The sequence below is a fragment of the Myxine glutinosa genome, chromosome 6 (genome assembly GCF_964187855.1).
Source record: "Myxine glutinosa chromosome 6, kmMyxGlut1.1, whole genome shotgun sequence".
Classification (NCBI taxonomy): Eukaryota; Metazoa; Chordata; class Myxini; order Myxiniformes; family Myxinidae; genus Myxine; species Myxine glutinosa.
The window spans coordinates 18,076,070-18,096,076 of record NC_136266.1 but is presented as its reverse complement, the minus strand read 5'-3'; the positions used below and the strand labels follow the sequence as shown (position 1 = coordinate 18,096,076).

Genomic DNA, 20,007 nt, shown 5'->3' with positions numbered 1-20,007 from the left:
GAGAACCGTGACAATTACAACTACATATGGACAGGGTACAGCCCGAAGTACCCCGTGGGGGACCCCACTCCCTCTCGTCAAAACTCAAGGTGGGGAACCCGATTGAAGCAAGGGTGGAAATCAGTACATTTATGATGACAAAACGTCTGATGCCCGACGTGGAGATCGGTTTCTGAGGTTTGGGACATGGAATGTAGGGACAATGACAGGGAGATCAGGAGAAGTGATGGAAATATTGGTCAGAAGAAGAGTGGACATATGTTGTATGCAGGAGACGAGATGGAAGGGAAGTGGTGTGAGAATGGTGAAGGGTAGGCAGGGACAGAAATACAAGTTTGTGTGGCAAGGGTGCCCAGAAGGCATGAATGGTGTTGGCATCCTGTTTTCTGAGGAGTTTGTAGACTGTGTGGTGAGTGTGACTAGAGTGAGTGAAAGTCGATGATGGTGAAAATGATGACTGGAAAGCTCTTGGGGAACTTCATCTCGGGATATGCTCCGCAGGTTGGTCGGAGCGATGAAGAGAAGGACAAGTTCTGGTGTGCGATAGAGAAGCTGATACAAAACGTGAAAGATGAGGAAGTTGTTGGGGTAGGAAGAGACCTAAATGGACATGTGGGAAGGAGTATGGACGGTTTTGAGGGAGTTCATGGGGATTATGGATATGGTGTGAGAAATGGAGAAGGTGAAAGGATTTTGGAGTTTGCTGATGGCGCTGATTTGTTGATTTGTAATACTCAGTTCCAGAAAGAGGTAAATAAGTTTGTTACATACACGTCAGGTGGGTCGACGACAACCGTTGACTACCTGCTGGTGCGTAGGCGAGACAGGGGGCACCTCCAGGACACAAAGGTGATCCCGGGGGAGGAGGCTGTTTCACAGCACCACTTGGTTGTCTGTGACATAAGGGTGAAAGGTGCGAGGAGAGGTCGGCGGGTGAAATACGAACCGAGAATGAAGGTGTGGAGGTTGAAAGAGGTGACAGTGAGGGAGGCATTAAGAGAGAGGCTGAGTATGGTAGATGATGATGTGGTTGAGCTTGAAAGTGGTTGGATGTCAATGAAAGATAGTCTGTTGGGAGCCGTTGGTGAGGTATGTGGATGGACAAAAGGACCACCGAGGCACTCGGAAACATGGTGGTGGGATGATGAAGTTGGAAAGAAGATAGACAAGAAGAGGAAGAAGTTCAAGGAGTGGCAGAAGGCGAAGGGTATGGGGGCAGAAAAGGCAGAGCCTGAAAGATATAAGGCAGCCAAGAAGGCTGCAAAGAAAGAGGTAGCAAAGGCGCAGGAGGCATGTAGGAAAATGTTCGGAGAACGCTTGGATTTGGAAGAGGGTCAGAGAGCGGTATTCAGGATTGCAAAGCAGATAGTGAAAGAGAGGCGTGATGTGATGGGGGTGAGTTGCTTGAAGGATGAAGTGGGACAAATCGTTGTGGACCCAGATGGAATTAAAGGAAGATGGAAGAGATATATATTGAAATACTGTTGAATGCAGAGAATGAATGGGATGGCAACATAGAGAGTCACCCAGTTTTTGGACCGGCAGAGAAGATAACCGAGAAGGAAGTTGAGGAATCGATAAAAGCAATACAACAACAACAACATGCATTTTGAAGGCCATTTTCCCTACCAGAGCGGGGGTTAGCCTTGCGGTCCCCATGACAATCTTCTCCATTTTGCCCTATTTTCTGCATCTCTCCTTGTTAACCCCCTTGCCCGCATTTCTTCTTCCACCATCTTTAGCCAAGTCTTTCTCGGTCTTCCCCGTCCTCTACTTCCTTCTACATTCATTTCCATCACTCTTCTCAACCAGACACTTTCATCCTTCCTCAACACATGACCAAACCATCTCAACCTGGTCCTCTTCACAGCATCAATCACAGGCTCTATTCCCATCATCTTTCGCAATTCATCATTTGTCTTCCTCTCTCTCAACGATACTCCGCACATCCGTCGAACCATTCGCATTTCCACCCTTTCCAACCTTCGTTGCTGCTCTACGTTCATTACCCATGTCTCGCTCCCATAAATCATAACACTTCTCACACATGCAGCATACACCTTTCCCTTCAGCCTCAACGACACTCCCCTCATCATCAGCACGCCACTCAGTTCCCGAAACTTCTTCCATGCACATCTCACTCTAGCAACCGTTGCCGAGTCTGATCCACCTTCTCCATTCAGCATGTCTCCTCGGTAACAAAATGTTTTCACACCTTCCAGCTTCACGCCGTCTCCAAGATCCAACTCAACATTTCCTTCATCTGCAGCTTCCTCTGTGCACACCTTACACTTGAATGTAGCTGCCACACTGGTTAATGGCCCTCTCAAACCACTACATTTTTGATGAACCCACTCAGCGCACATTGTGCATTGAATGGAATTCACTCCGACACCCTTCCTGCACACAGCACACGGCCACTTCCCAGTTCTACTTCCCAGTTCTAGTACACAGCACACAGGGGAAGGTGTTAAGATAATGGTCTGCTATGAAATAACTATTCTCAGGGACCTGTATGGTGGTTGCCATTACTTTTTGTTGATTTCACAAAACCGCAACAATATTTTAGATTGAACCTCATAATCACTTTTTATTTTATTTTTTTGGATACAAAGTCGAGGCTCATTTAAGAGCTGACACATCAAACAAAAAAAAAACATTCGGACACATAAAACATAAAGGGAGTGGGAGACAAGAGTGGGGGAAGCACACAAACATAACAGTGGAGAACAGGGACATCGGTAAATCTGTGGAAGGGAGAGCACTGGAGGGGGAGTTCATGGCATAAAACAAATGAACACCACTAGGAATTTCAGGAATGAAGCCGGAGATTGAAAAGGTGGATTTGGTGTGTATTAACAGGGGTAGAAAAGATCATGGTTTTGGATGGGGGAAGATAAGAGATGGTGGTGAAAAGATGTTTTAAAGACCTGGAGGGACGAGAGGGATTGAAGAGTGTGTGGGAGTTTGTTCCAGAGGCGGGGGGGAAAGAGGAATGAAAGGGTGAAGGTGACAGAGTCTTGATTCTTGGCAGTTTCACCAAAAAAGGGTTGCTGGCTGATCTTGTGCATTCTGAAGGAATATTTGGTGGGCAGAGCACAGACAGAGCTGGGGGATCTAGGCTGGAAAGGAGTCGGGAGAAGACAGAAAGACCACCAACCTGCCTGTGGTGAGAGAGAGAATGGAGTACACAGCCCTTACACTGATACCGGAATTAGTTAGAAGTACACAGCCCTTGCGCTGATACCGGAATTGATAAAAGCCTTATAACTCTTCACCCTTTCGCTCTTTCACGAGCCTCGATCTTGTATCCAAAAAAAAAAAAAAAAACTCTGGGGATGGGAATTCCCACCATCGTACTCCATTAACCATAACGTCACCAGCAGAGGCACCAGTCAGCTCGCTGATATGCCGGCCCAACAGAGGGCACACTCTCCTCTCGATCCCCCTGAACTTGTCCTCCTCCTGCTGCATCAGGAACACTCTCCACTCGACATTCTGCCTCGCTCTCCACACTTTATTTTTGCAGGTGCGAAGCCGAATTGAGAGAGTTTTCTGGCTCATTCTTGTTTTTTCTCAATCGATCTAGCCTGGCCCTAATTTACTCTTCAGGGTGGGGGGTTAGAGAGGGTGTCATCTGTATTCTTTTATATAATTGCATTTTAAAAATCTCCCTTTAAGTTGACTTTCAGAAAGGTTTAATTCCACTGTTATTATCAACTTGCATTATGATAAAATTAAGTTTAATAATTTACCAATGACCAATGACCCACTAAATATTTGCAGGTGCCTTCTGCTAGTTTGCTTCAATTTCACCTCTGTCATGCTTGGGATACCCAGTGTACTTTTGAATAAATAAACGACCAGTATACTATCCAAGACCAAAATGAGAGAACTATGTGAGCCCGTGATTGTGTTTGTGTTACCGAACTTTGCTTGGAGACTTGATACACTCCCAGAGCAGTTACATGACTCATTCTCCAGATTAGTCTACATTGGGATTATTATCCCTGACTGATGTAGGCCTCCTCATGTACCACACTGGTTATGAAATATTCTCAATCTAACACCACCAAGGTTTGGGGATCGTAATGGTATTATGGGTCTTCAGGGACTCGGGGTCCGAATATTAGGGGTCTTGAGGGTCTTGGAGGGGTGTTTAACGGTCTTGTGGGTCTTAATAGTCTGATGGGACTACAATGGTCTTAAGGGTGTATACGATCGCAAGGGGTCTAAAGGTATAGAGAGGTCTAAGCTCTAAGGGGTCCAAAGGATGTAAATGTCTAACGGTGTCTAAAGGGTCTTCAAAAGTCAAAGTGGTCTTAGCAGACGAAAGGGTCGAAAGGTTTAGAATATTGTTGCGGATATGGGATTTGGCCTCCATCCATATCCGCTTGTAAATATTCCCCTATTTCCCCAATACTCCCCAACTATCCCCAATCCCCCATTCCCTAGTCCCATTGTCTGTAAACAACACTCTGTAGAACCGACCTCCCCCTTTTTCCCCCATTAACTGTCGTGCCCAGGTTCACCGCATCTCACGTAGACAACTATAGGACATCTTGCTAGTTATTCTTAGTCTATGTCAGTTAAGGACTCGTTTCCATTAATTCTGACTCTTCGTTGCACCAGAATGTGATTGTATGGCACCAGTAGTGAGTTTAGGACCTCCCCATACCTCCTCCCATCTTCCTCATGAAACTACAACAACAACAACAACTACAACAACAGCGCGCGGGGAGTGTGCGTCCTCACTCCGGCTTGGTTAGCCGCCATTGCCCATGTGCTCCGACGGGGTTACCACGAAGGGGCTGACTGTCAGCTCCTCGTCAAGGGCGGAGCCCGGTAACCCCCCCGCACCCAATAAGAAGCGGCGGGCCGATTCCATCTGGGGCGGAGCTAACGAGCCGAGGGCGTGTCACTCCCCGCTGGATATACGCAGCCACTTACCGGAGGTGACGTGAGATGCGCCCCCAGCTTGAAGAGAACCAGACGCCACCTCCAGCGCGACGATACCTCCCTGCATCTTTTGGACCGCGCTTTATCCTGTCCCTGAGCCAAGGTGCACCTTGTGCTATCCATCGACTACCTGCCCTTCCTTGCCATCAATCCCTGTGTGAGTCAGTCTTGTCCTGTTTATCTGTGGTCTGTCAGGGCTACTATAAGACCGTGATTAAGTGCCCACCTTCCTATGCTGTACGTCTTGTCAGTGTAATCTAAACGTTCTGCATACAAATATTATAACCTCCTCCGGAGGTCTTGAGAACTGTACCCCTGGTGTCGTGTCATTTAACCCAGCCGTTGTGTCCTTTCCTTAATTGATTTAGCATAGCGCGATTTGGCCAACGTTCGAGTGGAATCGGGTAAACTGTGCAGACGCGGTCATACCAAACCGCTCGGTAAACTAACATCCAAAACCGCGTCTGTAACATTTGGTGTCAGGAGTGGGATTCGATGCGGAGCGCGTTTCACGCGCTCGAAATTATAACAGCGAAATTTAATTGTGTTTTACAAAAAAAAAAAAAAACCCGAATTTTGAAAGTCGCGCTATGGCAGACCAAGACGGCTGGGTTCCGGTAGAAGAGAGTGAGGCAGGGTCGATCCAGGACCAAATTGAGGGACAAGAGGAGAGCGAAGCAGTGAGGGTAGCAGATTCGCAAAATAGCGTCGTCGCGCACGAGGTTGCGGGCGCGCAAAATGGCGCGCTCGCGCACGTGGTTGAAGAGTCCCAAAATAGCGGCGCCGCGGAGGGCGAGCCCGCGGTGGCGGCTGGGGACGCTGGGCAAACCGGGTTTGACCTCAGATTATTCTTGACCCAACTGAATGCAAAAATGGATAGGATGGAGGGGGCAATGAGGGACGAAGCGAGGGGTACCAATGCCCAAATTGGGAAGTTAGACAAGAAATTTGAGGGGTTAGACAATAATTTTAAGGGATTAGACAAGAAATTTGGGAAGTTAGACGACAAATTTGAGGGGTTAGACAACGGGATAAAAGAGGTGAAAAATGGGTTAATGGGGGTAGAAAATAGAATGGCTGCCCAGGAGAATCAGATAGAGGGAGTGAAAAATGGGTTAGAGGGGTTAGAAAACAGGATGGAAGGCAAATTGAGGGACATGAGGGACCAAGCGGAAAGGGAAGTTAACCAAATGGGGCAGCAGATAGAGGGGGTCAGAATGGGGGTAGAAACCAAACTGGATGCTCACAGGGAGGAAATGGAGCAGATGAGGGTGGCATCTGGGCAGGAGATGCAAGTGATGGGAGAGGAGATCAGAAGAGGGGTGAGTGAGGAGGTCGGAGGAGTGCGCGAGGAGGTGAGGCACTGTAAGGAGCGCATGGAGAAGGAGGTGAGAAAGGGGACTGTAAAATTGCAAGGGGGCATAGAGGACCTGACGCAGGAAGTAGAACAACTGACAGAGGGACAAAAAGAACTAACGGACCAGGTAAAGAAGAACACAGCGGTAATAGGAGGGTTAAAAGCGACACAAAATGACCTAAAAAATGACTTGGTAGCGACGAAGAGGGAATGTCAGATGGTACGTGAGGGATTGACAACGAGGTTGGACGAGGTGGTAGAGGTAATGGAGACGAAGGACCGGCAGGTGAGGACGCACATGGAAACGGTCAAGGTAGCCTTGGAGGACGAGCTTGAGGAGACGTTCCGGGAAATAAAAGAGGTGAAGCAGAAATTAGAAGAAGTGGAAGAAGGGGTGAGCGAAATTAAGAAGCGACGGAGAGGGGATAAGAAAGAGATAAAAGAGGAGATAAAAGAATTGGTCCGAAGTCTGTGTTCGGATCGTGATGATGTGCTCATTAACCGGATGAGGGATTCGCAGGTGATGGAGGAGAAGCGAAGAGGAAGAGGACCCGGTGTAAGTGGTGACCAATATGGTCGTGCGTATGATGCGCCAGGTGATTTAAGGAGCTTTTGGGGTCGAGATGGACCCGGGTGTTCGTGAGAGGCCGTTGGTGAAGTGTGCGACAGGTCTGGTGTGCGAAAAAGGAGGTGTGCGAGAAAGTCCGACTCTGGGGTGTGTGAGGAAAAAGTGCGTGCCAAGGAGTGAGGGTGCTGGCGAGAGTGAGTCGGTCGTAGCGCGTGTGCGAGGGAGCACATGGAAGCGCGGTGTGGTAAGTGTTACAGAGGGTGTGACGGGAGAGTGTGCGCGAGAAAGGTGTGTGACGGACAGGTGCATGGGGAAAGAGTGCGCTGTCGAGAGTAAGGGTGAGTGCGCTGTCAAGAATGGAGGTGAGAGTAGTGAGAGTGACAAGGAGCGTGAGTTGGTTGTGACAGGTGAGCGAGGATGTACACCTGGAATGGAAGGATGCACACCTGGAATGGTAGAGCGTGAGTGGGAATGCACGCTGGAATTGGTAGTGAGGCACGTGGTTGGGTGTGCGAGTGAGAGCACACCTGTGATTGTCACAGAGGAGGTGACAGAAGAGGGGGCGCGAAGAGGTGTGTTGGTGAGGTGTGCGACCAACGAATGTGTGCCAAAGTGTTCGGTGGTCAGGTGTGTGACCAAGGCTGTGAGTGGAATGAGTGTACCGAGGTGTGTAAGGAAAGGTACGAGGAGCATGGAAACGGCTGGATGTGTGAGCAAGGAACGGGCTGCGGGGTGTAAGCATGCAGGTGAAGCATCGACGTTAAACGGAGCAGCGGTTAGAACGACTTATAGCCGAATCGGGCCCTCGGTGCGTGCCGGGCATCGCGTGGAACGGCCGCGTCCAGGCTCCACTAGGTGGAGCGGGCAGCTGGATAGGAAGGGTCGTCATGGCGACCACTTTTTGTTGAGGCATTCCGGCAGGTCGAGATCGGGACATTGGATGGCTCCACGCCGAGGTGGTGCGTGGGATCTCGGCCCGGGTAAGCCCCCGTCCCTGCACCGAGTGCCGGACGCATCCAGCCGCTGGCACAGAACAACCCGCATTCATTGCTCGGCTTTACGAAGCCGGGCTTTGGACAGGAATTGGCGCACCGAGAGGCATTAGTGAGTAGACTGTGTGATGAGGATAGTGTTTTGGCCCCAAAATTAGAGAAAAACAAAATTTGATGATTGGCAAAGGAGTGGCAGTAATGATTGGCAGATGATGGGTAGTGATTGGCAAATTTTTGATTTGTTGAAATTTGATGTGCAAAATTGGTAGTGGGAGATGCCTGGTGTGGTGGGATGGCAACTCTGTCATCCCTCACAATGTGGGGCAAATGCGCACTAGCTTATGGGGTGTATGGCAGTGAAAACTAGCCCGGGTGGGTTAGGATATTGGTAGGGATCTAGCGAAGATGACATTAGGTAACGTTAAGTTTAGTTAGTGACTGATACCTGTAGTGGGGACGCAGGTAGATTAGTGTGGATTATAATGACGAGGGAGCGCAATAGTTTAAAGGGACGACTGGGAAGCGCAAGTTTCAGAGGGGAGTAGTTAGATGAGATGATGCTGTGTGAGGATTGAACAGGTGTGATTGCACAGGTGTGCAACTGGACAGGTGTGTGGAGCAGTGTATGAGTAGTGAGTGTTGTGGATCAGCGCGAATGCGCTTGGGGAGAGAAGGGTGCAGGTGGCTCCAGGTGTGAGAGCACAGGTGTGCAAGTGCAGGTGTGTGGAATACATGGAGTATTGGAATGAGTGGTGTGGAGAGAGTTGGAGTAAGTGGTACGGAGTGGTGTGCATGGTGCGAAGGTGTGGATGGGGGAAGAGTGGACCCCTATCACGGATACCCGGGGCGGGTAGTGTAAGTGTTAGGTAGAGGGTATAGGTAAATTGTGGGTGGATATTGGCATTTGTGGTGCGGTTGCAGAATGGTATTGTGGATGGGTGCATTAGTGTTGTGGAAATGGCTGGGCGTGTAGCCTGTTCGTGTGTGTAGTTGGTTGGGCACTCCACCACTGTGAGGATGTCGGCCAGGTGAGGCCGCAGGTGGGCTCTGGGAGCCGTTAGTGTCAGTGGTTCCCGAGGATCCGGAGGACGGACCCGGGTAGCCCAGTGCCAGAGAGGGCACCGAGTGGGGAGAGCGCCAGAGGGCCTTCCCCAGGTAGTTAGGTTAGGGTGAGGAGCAGGTAAGCTCGGAGGCAACTGCAGTGGTGGAGGTGTGCAGGTGGGTAGACCGGCTAGGAGAGCTACACGTCGCGGCCCAGAAATTGTGCGAGGGCACCGGGAGATGAATCGGGGGAGTGAGACCCCAAATTGAAAAGCACCACAGTTTGGGCAATGGGAATTGGTTCTTAGAACCCATAGTGTAAGTTGGCCAATGGATTGGCAGGGAAAGACCCCGGGTAATGTAAAGTTGTTAAAGTCATTTAGGAAATAGTTAGGATTGATGAACCTGTCGCACCATACGCAGCCACTTACCTGTGGTGATGATGACTCCACACCTGTGTTTTCTTTGTTCTGTGTTGCAGGAAATGAGAATTGCTGTGAGGATTTGTGAGACGCATCACGACGTGGATGAGACATTGGGGTGATTCCATCTCCCCCTCCGTAGGAGGGACTGATGATGAGTTGGAGATGGCAAATTGTGATGAGAGTTGGAAATGGCAAATTTGATTGGTTAGGAGGGAGAGAAGACGAATTTGGTTTATGGGAGGAATGGGGAAGACAGTAGGGACGTTTGTTGATTTGTAAAGTAGATGTTTATGGGTAGTGTTGTGTTTTGTGGATACAGTAAGGGGTAAGGGAGGGGCAATGTAGGTTACCTGGTGGGGGGAGGGGGGGGCGTAGGGTAGGAACGTACCTGTCTCACCTGGTTCCCATGTGCCCCCAGTGTGCATTACCTTCTATTGCGTGCACTTTTGCGCCCTTACCACCTTACTCACTTGTCTTCTTCTTTTGTCTCCCACCTCCGAGGATCTGGCTTTGGGGCAGAGAGAGAGGAGAGAGAGGTGCTGGCTCCGCAGTTGTGGGCCTGCACTTTCGCTGCTTGCTGCCGGGATCGATACACCATATGGACCGCAATTTTTGTGGCCGCCCACCATGGACCGCAGTTCTCTTGCGGGCAAGCACCACCCGTGGATGGACCTATGGGTCAACGTGGCACCTATGCCATACAGGTGAACCACTTTTAGTTGCCCCCCTGACGGCCACAATTTAGAAATGGACGCGGTTGGCGCCTTTCTTTATTTTTAAAGTAGCCAGAAGGCCAAGTGCACCACATGAAGGCAAGACCAACGGCAGAACATCGGCCGGCTGCGACACCACCGGTGATTGTTGAACACTTTATTGGTGCACCGGATGGTGCTGACTGTGTTATGGGGTGGTGCTTTTGGTGCTTGGATGGGGTGCTCTGCACATTATTAAAGGCCGTAAGGCCACAGAGCACTCGTGGGTTGGTGTATCGATGCTGGCATGCGTGCTCTCTCTATGCATAACATCTGCATGTGTTCCTCCAAAAACAGGTCCTGGATCGTAGTGTAAATATCAGCGTAGTCTTGTGTAAATAATGCTCCCTACCGGCTGTATGTTTAGTTTGAGAATTCTTTCCGCGATTCGGTTAGCCTGTGGGTGTGTTTCTGTGAGGAGAAGGGTGCAACGTCGCAGGGGGACATATTTACTCATTTGTGAACATCTGTAAAACTGTCGCACTCAGGGTAGAGTTAATAGTAGAGGGAACTACATCTGAGTGCCACACTAACGTAGGTAAAAATTTATCGGGTCGGGACGCCCCGAGGGTAGAGAAGGGTGCAATGTTGCGGATATGGGATTTGGCCTCCATCCATATCCGCTTGTAAATATTCCCCTATTTCCCCAATACTCCCCAACTATCCCCAATCCCCCATTCCCTAGTCCCATTGTCTGTAAACAACACTCTGTAGAACCGACCTCCCCCTTTTTCCCCCATTAACTGTCGTGCCCAGGTTCACCGCATCTCACGTAGACAACTATAGGACATCTTGCTAGTTATTCTTAGTCTATGTCAGTTAAGGACTCGTTTCCATTAATTCTGACTCTTCGTTGCACCAGAATGTGATTGTATGGCACCAGTAGTGAGTTTAGGACCTCCCCATACCTCCTCCCATCTTCCTCATGAAACTACAACAACAACAACAACAACAACTACAACAACAGCGCGCGGGGAGTGTGCGTCCTCACTCCGGCTTGGTTAGCCGCCATTGCCCATGTGCTCCGACGGGGTTACCACGAAGGGGCTGACTGTCAGCTCCTCGTCAAGGGCGGAGCCCGGTAACCCCCCCGCACCCAATAAGAAGCGGCGGGCCGATTCCATCTGGGGCGGAGCTAACGAGCCGAGGGCGTGTCACTCCCCGCTGGATATACGCAGCCACTTACCGGAGGTGACGTGAGATGCGCCCCCAGCTTGAAGAGAACCAGACGCCACCTCCAGCGCGACGATACCTCCCTGCATCTTTTGGACCGCGCTTTATCCTGTCCCTGAGCCAAGGTGCACCTTGTGCTATCTATCGACTACCTGCCCTTCCTTGCCATCAATCCCTGTGTGAGTCAGTCTTGTCCTGTTTATCTGTGGTCTGTCGGGGCTACTATAAGACCGTGATTAAGTGCCCACCTTCCTATGCTGTACCTCTTGTCAGTGTAATCTAAACGTTCTGCATACAAATATTATAACCTCCTCCGGAGGTCTTGAGAACTGTACCCCTGGTGTCGTGTCATTTAACCCAGCCGTTGTGTCCTTTCCTTAATTGATTTAGCATAGCGCGATTTGGCCAACGTTCGAGTGGAATCGGGTAAACTGTGCAGACGCGGTCATACCAAACCGCTCGGTAAACTAACATCCAAAACCGCGTCTGTAACAATATGTATATATACTGGTATGTATAGAATTTTATTGTTATTATTATTTTTTTACACAAGGTTACTCAAGTAAACCAACAACATACTGCACGCAATTTTTCTTTTTTCATACTTCAGTTATAGAGATAAATGGTGGTAAAGAAGAACTACTTGATTGGTAAAAGTGGTATAGCAAGTACAAATAGTTGCTAAAACAAGCAAAGAACCAGTAGGTTTGCATTGGTGGCATGAGATAATATAATGATTAAAGCTGTCTTCAATAAATGGTCATGATAAAAGGCTGACGTTTTGGACTTTGCTCTTCATTGCAGCAAAGTAGATGTATAATTTGATCATTTTCTTATTTTATTTTTTTTCTTCCTAATTGCAGAATCAGAGATGGTTGGCAATCTGGTTCCCAAGATTTTCTAAAGGTATTGGCCAGTTTTTCTGGTGCCTTCACACTTGCATGACACTCGTATTGCCAGCGTTTAATAATGTTAGTTATGCTTTTCCTGAACACGAATATAGAAAACCTGATATGTGATCTGTTATTTTGCAATGTAAGTATTGTTTTCAGCATATTTCTAACTGTGTGTTCTGTTCTTGTGTGCTTCTGTTGTCAATGCAGATTGAAAATGCGCAACCCTGTCCTCTTGATATAGACCTTGATTTGGAAGTTGTGGTTCATCCAGAGGTTGCCCCAAGGTCTGAGGATCTGATTCAAAAGTCATTTGATGGTCCTGCTGAGATGCCATTTAATGACTGTGCTGAAATGTCAGCTTTGAGTAAAGATACGGAGGATGCATCATCGGCACTTGTTGGGAAGATCCCAGATGAGGATTTGCAAGCTCATAAGAACGACTCGAGTTCAGATTCCTTGGACGCGGTGGTTGGAACACCCCCTAAGACTCCCCCAGTGTTGCTTCGAACCAGCATGAGGCTTCGTCAAAACTCCCATGACAAAATCTGTCATACAAGTTCTGGAGGCAGGGGTCTGCCTTGCATTGCCACTGCAATGGAAGAAGTGCAGGAAAGTGTTACAGTACCAGAGGGCAATGCAAAAAGGACAACACGAAAATCAAAGAAAAATAGTGCTGCCACTTGTTCGGTTCAGTCAACCAGCCCAGGAAGTCAGAGATGTGAAAGTGAGCGATGCTTGAATAGTGCTGCTACTGCAACAGGGGAACTCCCTGCAGAATATGGCACATCCCTTAATCGGGCTACAGAGAATGACACTTTTGAAGGCACACATTGTCAGGTAGAAAGGTCAACATCACTATCAGCTTTGGCAAATATGCCTGATGCAGCAGATGCTGATGGTAACGGCAAGACAACAAATACTCAGCATGGTGTGAGTGAAGGAGAACATAGCCCAGTGTCTCAGCTTATGTCATATCCAAAAAGTGTTTTTGTGACCAAACGCAAGAAAGGGAACCGTCGGAGGTTGCTATCTTCAGATCTTATGTACCTGGGGCCAGTGGCACTGGATTCACCGAAACTACAGGAGGAAGTGCAAAAGCGTTCACGGAAGGAGTTGATTGAATGTGCCTTCAGTGATTCTAGTTTTTCTAAAACGCAAGGAGTGGGGAAACAAGATGAAATGAAAACTCCCTTGTCTTTTCAAATCGTCCAAGATGGTAGCCAGAATAAATCGTTTTCACCAGCAGTGCCTGATAGTACAGCAACATCTACGCCACAGAAGGAAATTCACCAAAGCTCCACAAGTGAACCTGCTTTTGAACAAGAGTTTGCTGAAGGTGGCATTGTGAGCTGTGCACCGAAGATGCAAAATGATGAAAATGATGTAAATTCCCAAAAACAGAAAAGAAAAGCTAAAAATACTTCCAGTTTGAATTCTTCAAAGACCATTGACAATGTGATACTTCAAAATTCTTTTAAAGACAAAACTGAGACTGAGACTCAGCAAAGCAGTATTGACAATGAGGAACCTTCTCCACCAAAGAAGAGGAAAGTGAAGTCAGAACCACCCCCCCAAATATTTGTGAACGTTGGAAATGCAAAGTCGAGGTCATTGGAGCAAAGTTGTGATAGAGACATACCTTTGAATAAAATGGTGAATGATGAAAGTAGCAGTCAGGAAGATTGCAGAGCAGAAGAGGATCAACAACCGCAACAAAACAGAACTAAACTAAGAAAGACAATGTCGTCATTCCGAAGTGGTGCTTGCAACAAAAGTAACATTACAAAAACGGCAAAAAAGAAATTGTCTCAAACCTGTCTGCCCTCTCCAATTTCTTATGAGATTGTTAACCAGGCTGGTGATGGTGACTTGGAAAAGGACAAAGTTGTAGTTCAAGGCTCAGAGGTTGAATCGAAAAAGGAAAACGCAAAGAAAATGCCACGGAGGCGAAGTTCTCGTAATCGGAAGATTACAAAAGTGGAAGACGAAAAAGAAGTGGGGAAGATGGCAGCAACAACACGGACAATAACACGAAGAAGTGGGGAAGATGGCAGTCGAGAGGAAAGCCCAAATGACATAAAAATAGGAAATGACTGTTTTGTGGAAGAAACACAGGAATTTCATTCGGGTCATGTTCACATAATTTCAAAACCACTGGAAAATGTGGCAGGATTATCTGTGGAGAAGAACGAAAGTGCTGCCGGTTTACTTTTGGAGAAGAACGAAAGTGCTGCCGGTTTGCTTTTGGAGAAGAATGAAAGCGCTGCCGGTTTGCTTTTGGAGAAGAACAAAAGTGCTGCCGGTTTGCTTTTGGAGAATAAGGAAAGTGCTGCTGGTTTGCTTTTGGAGAAGAATGGAAGCAGTGCCAGTTTGCTTTTGGAGAAGAAAAGAAACGCTGCGGATTCATTTTTGGAGGAGAATGAAAGCGCTGCCGGTTCGCTTTTGGAGAACGAAAGCGCTGCCGGTTCGCTTTTGGAGAACCAAAGCGCTGCCGTTTCGCTTTTGGAGAACCAAAGCGCTGCCGGTTCACTTTTGGAGAACCAAAGCGCTGCCCGTTCACTTTTGGAGAACGAAAGCGCTGCCGGTTTGCTTTTGGAGAACGTAAGCGCTGCCAGTTCGCTTTTGGAGAACGAAAGCGCTGCCCGTTCGCCTTTGGAGAACGAAAGCGCTGCCGATTTGCTTTTGGAGAACGAAAGCCCTGCCGGTTCGCTTTTGGAGAATGAAAGCGCTGCCGGTTTGCTTTTGGAGAACGAAAGCGCTGTCGGTTCACTTTTGGAAAACAAAAGCACTGCCGGTTTGCTTTTGGAGTCCAAAAGCGCTGCCGGTTTGCTCTTGGAGTCCAAAAGCGCTGCCGGTTTGCTCTTGGAGTCCAAAAGCGCTGCCGGTTCACTTTTGGAGAACGAAAGCGCTGCCGGTTCGCTTTTGGAGAACGAAAGCGCTGCCGGTTCGCTTTTGGAGAACGAAAGCGCTGCCGGTTTGCTTTTGGAGAACCGAAGCACTGCCGGTTCGCTTTTGGAGAACGAAAGCACTGCCGGTTCGCTTTTGGAGAACGAAAGCGTTGCCGGTTCGCTTTTGGAGAACGAAAGCGCTGCCGGTTCGCTTTTGGAGAACGAAAGCGCTGCCGGTTCGCTTTTGGAGAACGAAAGCCCTGCCGGTTCACTTTTGGAGAACGAAAGTGCTGCCGGTTCGCTTTTGGAAAACAAAAGCGCTGCCGGCTTGCTTTTGGAGTCCAAAAGCGCTGCCGGTTTGCTTTTGGAGTCCAAAAGCGCTGCCGGTTCGCTTTTGGAGAACGAAAGCGCTGCCGGTTCGCTTTTGGAGAACGAAAGCGCTGCCGGTTCGCTTTTGGAGAACGAAAGCGCTGCCGGTTCGCTTTTGGAGAACGAAAGCCCTGCCGGTTCGCTTTTGGAGAACGAAAGCGCTGCCGGTTCGCTTTTGGAGAACGAAAGCGCTGCCGGTTCGCTTTTGGAGAACGAAAGCGCTGCCGGTTCGCTTTTGGAGAACGAAAGCGCTGCCGGTTCGCCTTTGGAGTACAAAAGTGCTGCCGGTTCGCCTTTGGAGAATGAAAGCGCTGCCGGTTCGCCTTTGGAGTACGAAAGCGCTACCGGTTCCCTTTTGGAGAACGAAAGCACTGACTGTTCCCTTTTGGAGAACGAAAGCACTGACGGTTCCCTTTTGGAGAAGATGGAAAGCGCTGCCGGTTCACTTTTGGAGGAGAACAAAAACTCAGTATTGGCTGGGTCATTGGCGGAGAATGAAAGTGCTGCCTGTTTGATTTTGGAGGGAAACGAAAGCCCTGCCGGTTTGATTTTGGAGGGAAACGAAAGCCCTGCCGGTTTGATTTTGGAGGGAAGCGAAAGCCGAGCTCGTTCAATTTTGGAAAAAAACAAAAACTTGGCTGGTTCGATTTTGGAGAAGAATGTTCTGTTGGCCGGATCACTTTCCGATGAGAATGGTAGGTCGGCTGTTTCGGGTTTGGAGAATAATGAGCAAGAAGGTGTTGTTACTTCAGTTTTCCAGGGGGGAGAACAAAAATGTACTGCCGATATGGCTTTGATTGACAAAGAAAATGCACCCAATTCTTTCACAGAAAGTTCAACGCTTGTGGAGAAGCAACGCTGTTCAGCCTCTTCAGTTTCAATCACGGTACACAGCAATGCTGACTTCAAAGTTCTACTTGAGACCTCAAACACTTGTGATTCTGTGATTACTGTTGCAACTGCTTCATCAAAATCATATGAAGCGGATAATGGCATTGAAAATGATCAAAACGTTGCTGTTGAGAATACACTGGTTGAAGAGAATTTTCAAGAAAGTACGAAAGTAAATGATTCCTCGCCACAGAGGAACACTACCATGGCATTGGGCCAAGATACACTGCAGCAGCAGGCCTGTTTGCAGCCTCTCGCTTCTCCTAGCGGCAGTATCTTGAAGAGGCGTTCATTTGGGGAGGGCGAGCCATTTGTGGCTTCCCCAACAAGCAAGGTGACTTACCTGGGGTGATAAATGCTTTTAAATTGTAGGCCATAATGGGCGTCCAGTCAGACCCTGCTATTCGTGGGTTCCGCATATTAGTGGTTGATAAAATGTGACCTGTTTCGCTATTCATTGCAAAGTGTCCCGCGAATTCGCGTTTTTTTTTCTATTTGTGGCCGTGTCCTGCTAATTCGCGGTTTTTCAGGGGCGCAAAAATTTTTTTTCACAAGCCGCTTCACACATTTATAAAACCAATCTTTCACCTGCCATGCACAAAGCAGCTGGACATGCAAAAAACAACATCTACAAACCGCAAGCATGACCTGCTTCCACATTTGCTGCCGTATGCTTTGCACTTGCATGGCTTTCGCGGCCGCGAATTTTAGCTACACTATAATGGAGAAGAGCTTCGTGCGATGACCCACCAGCTGCGCAAGCAAGTCAACCCCGTGAATTATAGAAGGAAAGCTCTTCATTAAATCTATTACAGTTTTAAATTCATGATAAAGCATCATCACAGATGTTACACAATTAAAACGCTTCAATAAATGTGTGGTTGAAATTAACAGATAGGCTCAATATGGCATTGGGTCTCAATCATTCTTCTCGTCCTGTTGCTTTGACCTACGTTTTTTTTACTCTCGCTCTACTCATCGTTCAATCATGGCTTCCAAGCACAAGACAAGTGCCGGAGATGCATCGACGACCAAGAGGCAGAAGGAAGTGATGAGCCTGAGCCAGAAAGTGGAGCTGCTGGACCGGCTTTCGAGAGGAGAGAGTGCGGCCTCTGTGGGCAGGCATTATGGCGTCAACAAATCCACAGTTGACTACATGCGGAAGAACGAGAAGGCGATTTGTGAGTGTTTCAGCGAGCGCTGTATCGAGTACAAAGGTGGTCACCCATGTCCAGGATGTCCACTTAAAAAGGATGAAGAGGGCGCTCAGCATATGGATCGAGGACGACACGCAGAAGAATATGCCTTTGAGTGGAGCTTTTATTCACGAAAAGGCCAAACGGATTTACGATAATCTGTCTGGTGCTGGCGCGGGTTGTGCCAGCACGAGTGATGCGCCAAGCGATGATGGTACAAGCAGCGCGACTTCATTCACTGCAAGCATGGTATGGTTCCATAGTTTCAAGTAGTGGTACTGCCTGAAAAATGTGAAGCTCACAGGGGAGCCTGCCTCCTCGCATCATGACGTGGCAAAAACGTTCTCTGCTCAAAAGAAGGGATATCTCCCAGAGCAGGTGTTCAATGCTGATGAAACCGGCCTCTTCTGGAAAAAGATGCCCACGAGAACTTTCATCTCGAAATGCGAGGAGACAGCATTGGGATTCAAGGCTGCCAAGGGTATCTCATCTCCTCTGTGCAAACGCAAAAGGGGACTTCATGATGAAACCCATGATGTTGTACCGTTCCCTGAACCCTCGTGCTCTCAAGGGTAAAAACAAGCAAACTCTGTCCATGTTTTGGAGGTCCAACAGGAAAGCCTGGGTGACAGCAGCAATCTTCCTGGACTGGTTCAATTATTGTTTTGTCACTCAGGTGGAGAGGTACATGGTGGAAAAAAAACAAAAACCTTGCGTTCAAGGTTCTCTTGCTCAAGGACAACACTCCTGAACACCCCGCGAACCTGGACGTGGCTCACTCGAATGTCGAGGTGATCTTCCTGCCACCAAACACACCACCTCCCTCATCCAGCCACTCGACGAAGGTGTAATTTCAACATTTAAAACGTATTACACCCGTCGCACCTTTCGCCGCATTTTTGATGCGATGGAGTCCATCCCAGGGCTCACCGTCTGGCAGTGTTCGAAGGATTTCAACATTGCCCACTGCATCGGCGCCATCAAAAAGTTGCTGTATGAGGTGAGAGCCTCCACCATCAACAGGTGCTGGCACAACCTGTGGCCAAAGGCAGTCAAAAACTTTACTGGCTTTCCTGATAACACGAGGAGAGGCATGTAATTGTCAAGTTGGCACAGCAGGTGGGAGGGGAAGGCTTTGATGACATGCAGCCTGAGGAGTTGCAGGATCTCATTGCCTTGCATGGCAACGACCTCGCCGAGGAGGAGTTGGAGGCCATTACAACGGTTTCCGAGGAGGAGGCGGGCAGTGATGATGAAGAGGTCACAGGCTCTATTCCCATCATCTTTCACAATTCATCATTTGTCTACCTCACAGTCCAGTTCCTGGAAGAGATATATGGAAATGCTGTTGAATACAGAGAATGAATGGGATGGCAACATAGAGAGTAACCCAGTTTTAGGACCGGCAGAGAAGATAACTGAGAAGGAAGTTGAGGAAGCTATAAAAGCAATGAAGAGTAGAAAAGCGGGAGGGCCGACGGGAGTTGTGGGAGATATGTTGAAGGCAGCAGGAAGTTGGGGTGTGAAGAGAATGACAGAGATCTGTAATCTGCCGGTGAAAGAAGGCCGCATTCCAGTGGATTGGGAACTGAGTACCCTCGTCCCTCTATACAAGGGGAAAGGTGACCCTCTGGAGTGTGGCTCGTACCGAGCGATAAAGTTATTGGAGCATGGAATGAAGGTATTGGAAAGGGTGTTGGAGAGGAGGATAAGGAAGAAAGTGAAGGTCGACGAAATGCAGTTTGGATTTATGCCAGGAAGAGGAACGACAGACGCGCTTTTTATTGTGAGGCAGTTAAAGGAGAAGTACATGGAGAAGAGGAAGAAGTTGTTTCTTGGAGTTGTTGATCTGGAGAAAGCATTCGATAGGGTTCCACGCAAAGTATTGACATGGGCAATGAGGAAGTTAGGAGTGGAGGAATGGTTGATCAGAGTAGTGATGGCAATGTACAAAAGAGCGCGCACAGCTGTAAGGACAAAGGACGGGAACAGTGGTGAGTTTGAGGTGAAGGTGGGAGTGCATCAGGGGTCGGTACTAAGTCCACTACTATTTGTAGCTATGATGGAGGTGCTGGTTCAGAACATAAAGGAGGGTTTACCGTGGGAGTTGTTGCATGCAGATGATCTGGTGTTGATTGCGGAAAGTATGGATGGACTGAAGGAAAAGATGAACAAGTGGAAGACAAAGGAGTATGGAGACAAAAGGTCTGAAGTTGAATATCAGAAAGACGAAGGTGATGGCAAGTGGTAAAGCATGTGGTGAGGTGGAAAGAACTGGGGAGTGGCCCTGTGCTGTGTGCAGGAAGAGTGTCGGAGTGAACTCCATTCAATGTACAATGTGCGCTGAGTGGGTTCATCAAAAATGTAGTGGTCTGAGAGGGTCATTAACCAGTGTGGCAGCTACATTCAAATGTAAGGTGTGCACAGGGAGCTGCAGATGGAGGAAATGTTGAGTTGGATCTTGCAGACGGCGTGAAGCTGGAAGGTGTGAAAACATTTT

The 20,007-nt window shown here is 48.4% G+C and overlaps 1 protein-coding gene across 8 annotated transcripts in view; it reads left to right on the top strand.

Annotated features, from left to right (window-relative positions):
• Nucleotides 1-20,007, top strand: part of RIF1 (replication timing regulatory factor 1) — a 251,247-nt gene that overhangs the window by 161,666 nt on the left and 69,574 nt on the right. For 5 of the 8 annotated variants that reach the window (XM_068119703.2, XM_068119702.2, XM_078779643.1 and 2 more), the window contains exons 28-29: nucleotides 12,131-12,173; nucleotides 12,371-16,645. In XM_068119703.2, the coding sequence (XP_067975804.2) occupies nucleotides 12,131-12,173; nucleotides 12,371-16,645 (4,318 nt within the window). The remainder of the gene's footprint in view (nucleotides 1-12,130; nucleotides 12,174-12,370; nucleotides 16,646-20,007) is intronic. The other 3 variants (XM_078779646.1, XM_068119704.2, XM_078779645.1) reach the window with 2 other exon arrangements.